The following is a 603-nucleotide window of genomic DNA, read 5'->3' on the forward strand; positions in this document are numbered from 1 at the left end:
TCCTTCTACATTCACGTTGGTCATATCCCCAACGAGCATGACTTAGCCAAAGACGGTTTGTTTCCATTCATCCTTATTATTAACCGTTTCTGCGTTGCGACTAGTTTTGTGTTAGCTCTTACTTACTGATGCTATGTTCCCTCCGTTTTCCTTAGAACATTTGGACCCGGTGAATGTTAAGATAGCTGAGCTGCGAGAGGCTTTGGAGTCTGTTGTTGCTGAGCAAAAGTATTTGAAAGCACGTGATACTCGTCACCGTCATAGTGAGTTTTCTTCTCCTTTCATCTTTTACACTTTGTTTTGTAGATTTTTCGACTCATTCCCGTCGTGATATGAAGAACTTTTCCCCAAGATACAACCTTTAGAGTCTATCAATTTAAGGATGGACGAAGATACATGCTTTTTCAATACACTTTTTAATACGATGTAACATTCTTTTGTTGTGTGATTGATTTTGTGTGCGTTTGGGAACTTTGGGGGTGCAGCTAATGAGAGCACGAGAAAGCGGGTGATATTCTACACAGTAGGAGAGTACATATTCCTAGCAGCAGCAAGTGGTCTTCAGGTTCTCTACATCCGCAAGCTCTTCAGCAAGTCGGTTGC

The 603-nt window shown here is 41.6% G+C and overlaps 1 protein-coding gene across 1 annotated transcript; it reads left to right on the forward strand.

Moving 5' to 3' along the window:
• Nucleotides 1-3: 3 nt before the first annotated feature.
• LOC106322185 (transmembrane emp24 domain-containing protein p24beta3-like) lies at nucleotides 4-598 on the forward strand (the record flags this gene model as incomplete). Its single annotated transcript, XM_013760324.1, has 3 exons — nucleotides 4-55; nucleotides 156-263; nucleotides 486-598. Coding segments are annotated over 3 exons (273 nt in total), but the record flags the coding sequence as incomplete, so codon positions are not given.
• Nucleotides 599-603: the final 5 nt, after the last annotated feature.

This window comes from Brassica oleracea, unplaced genomic scaffold, assembly GCF_000695525.1.
Source record: "Brassica oleracea var. oleracea cultivar TO1000 unplaced genomic scaffold, BOL UnpScaffold09195, whole genome shotgun sequence".
Classification (NCBI taxonomy): domain Eukaryota; kingdom Viridiplantae; phylum Streptophyta; class Magnoliopsida; order Brassicales; family Brassicaceae; genus Brassica; species Brassica oleracea.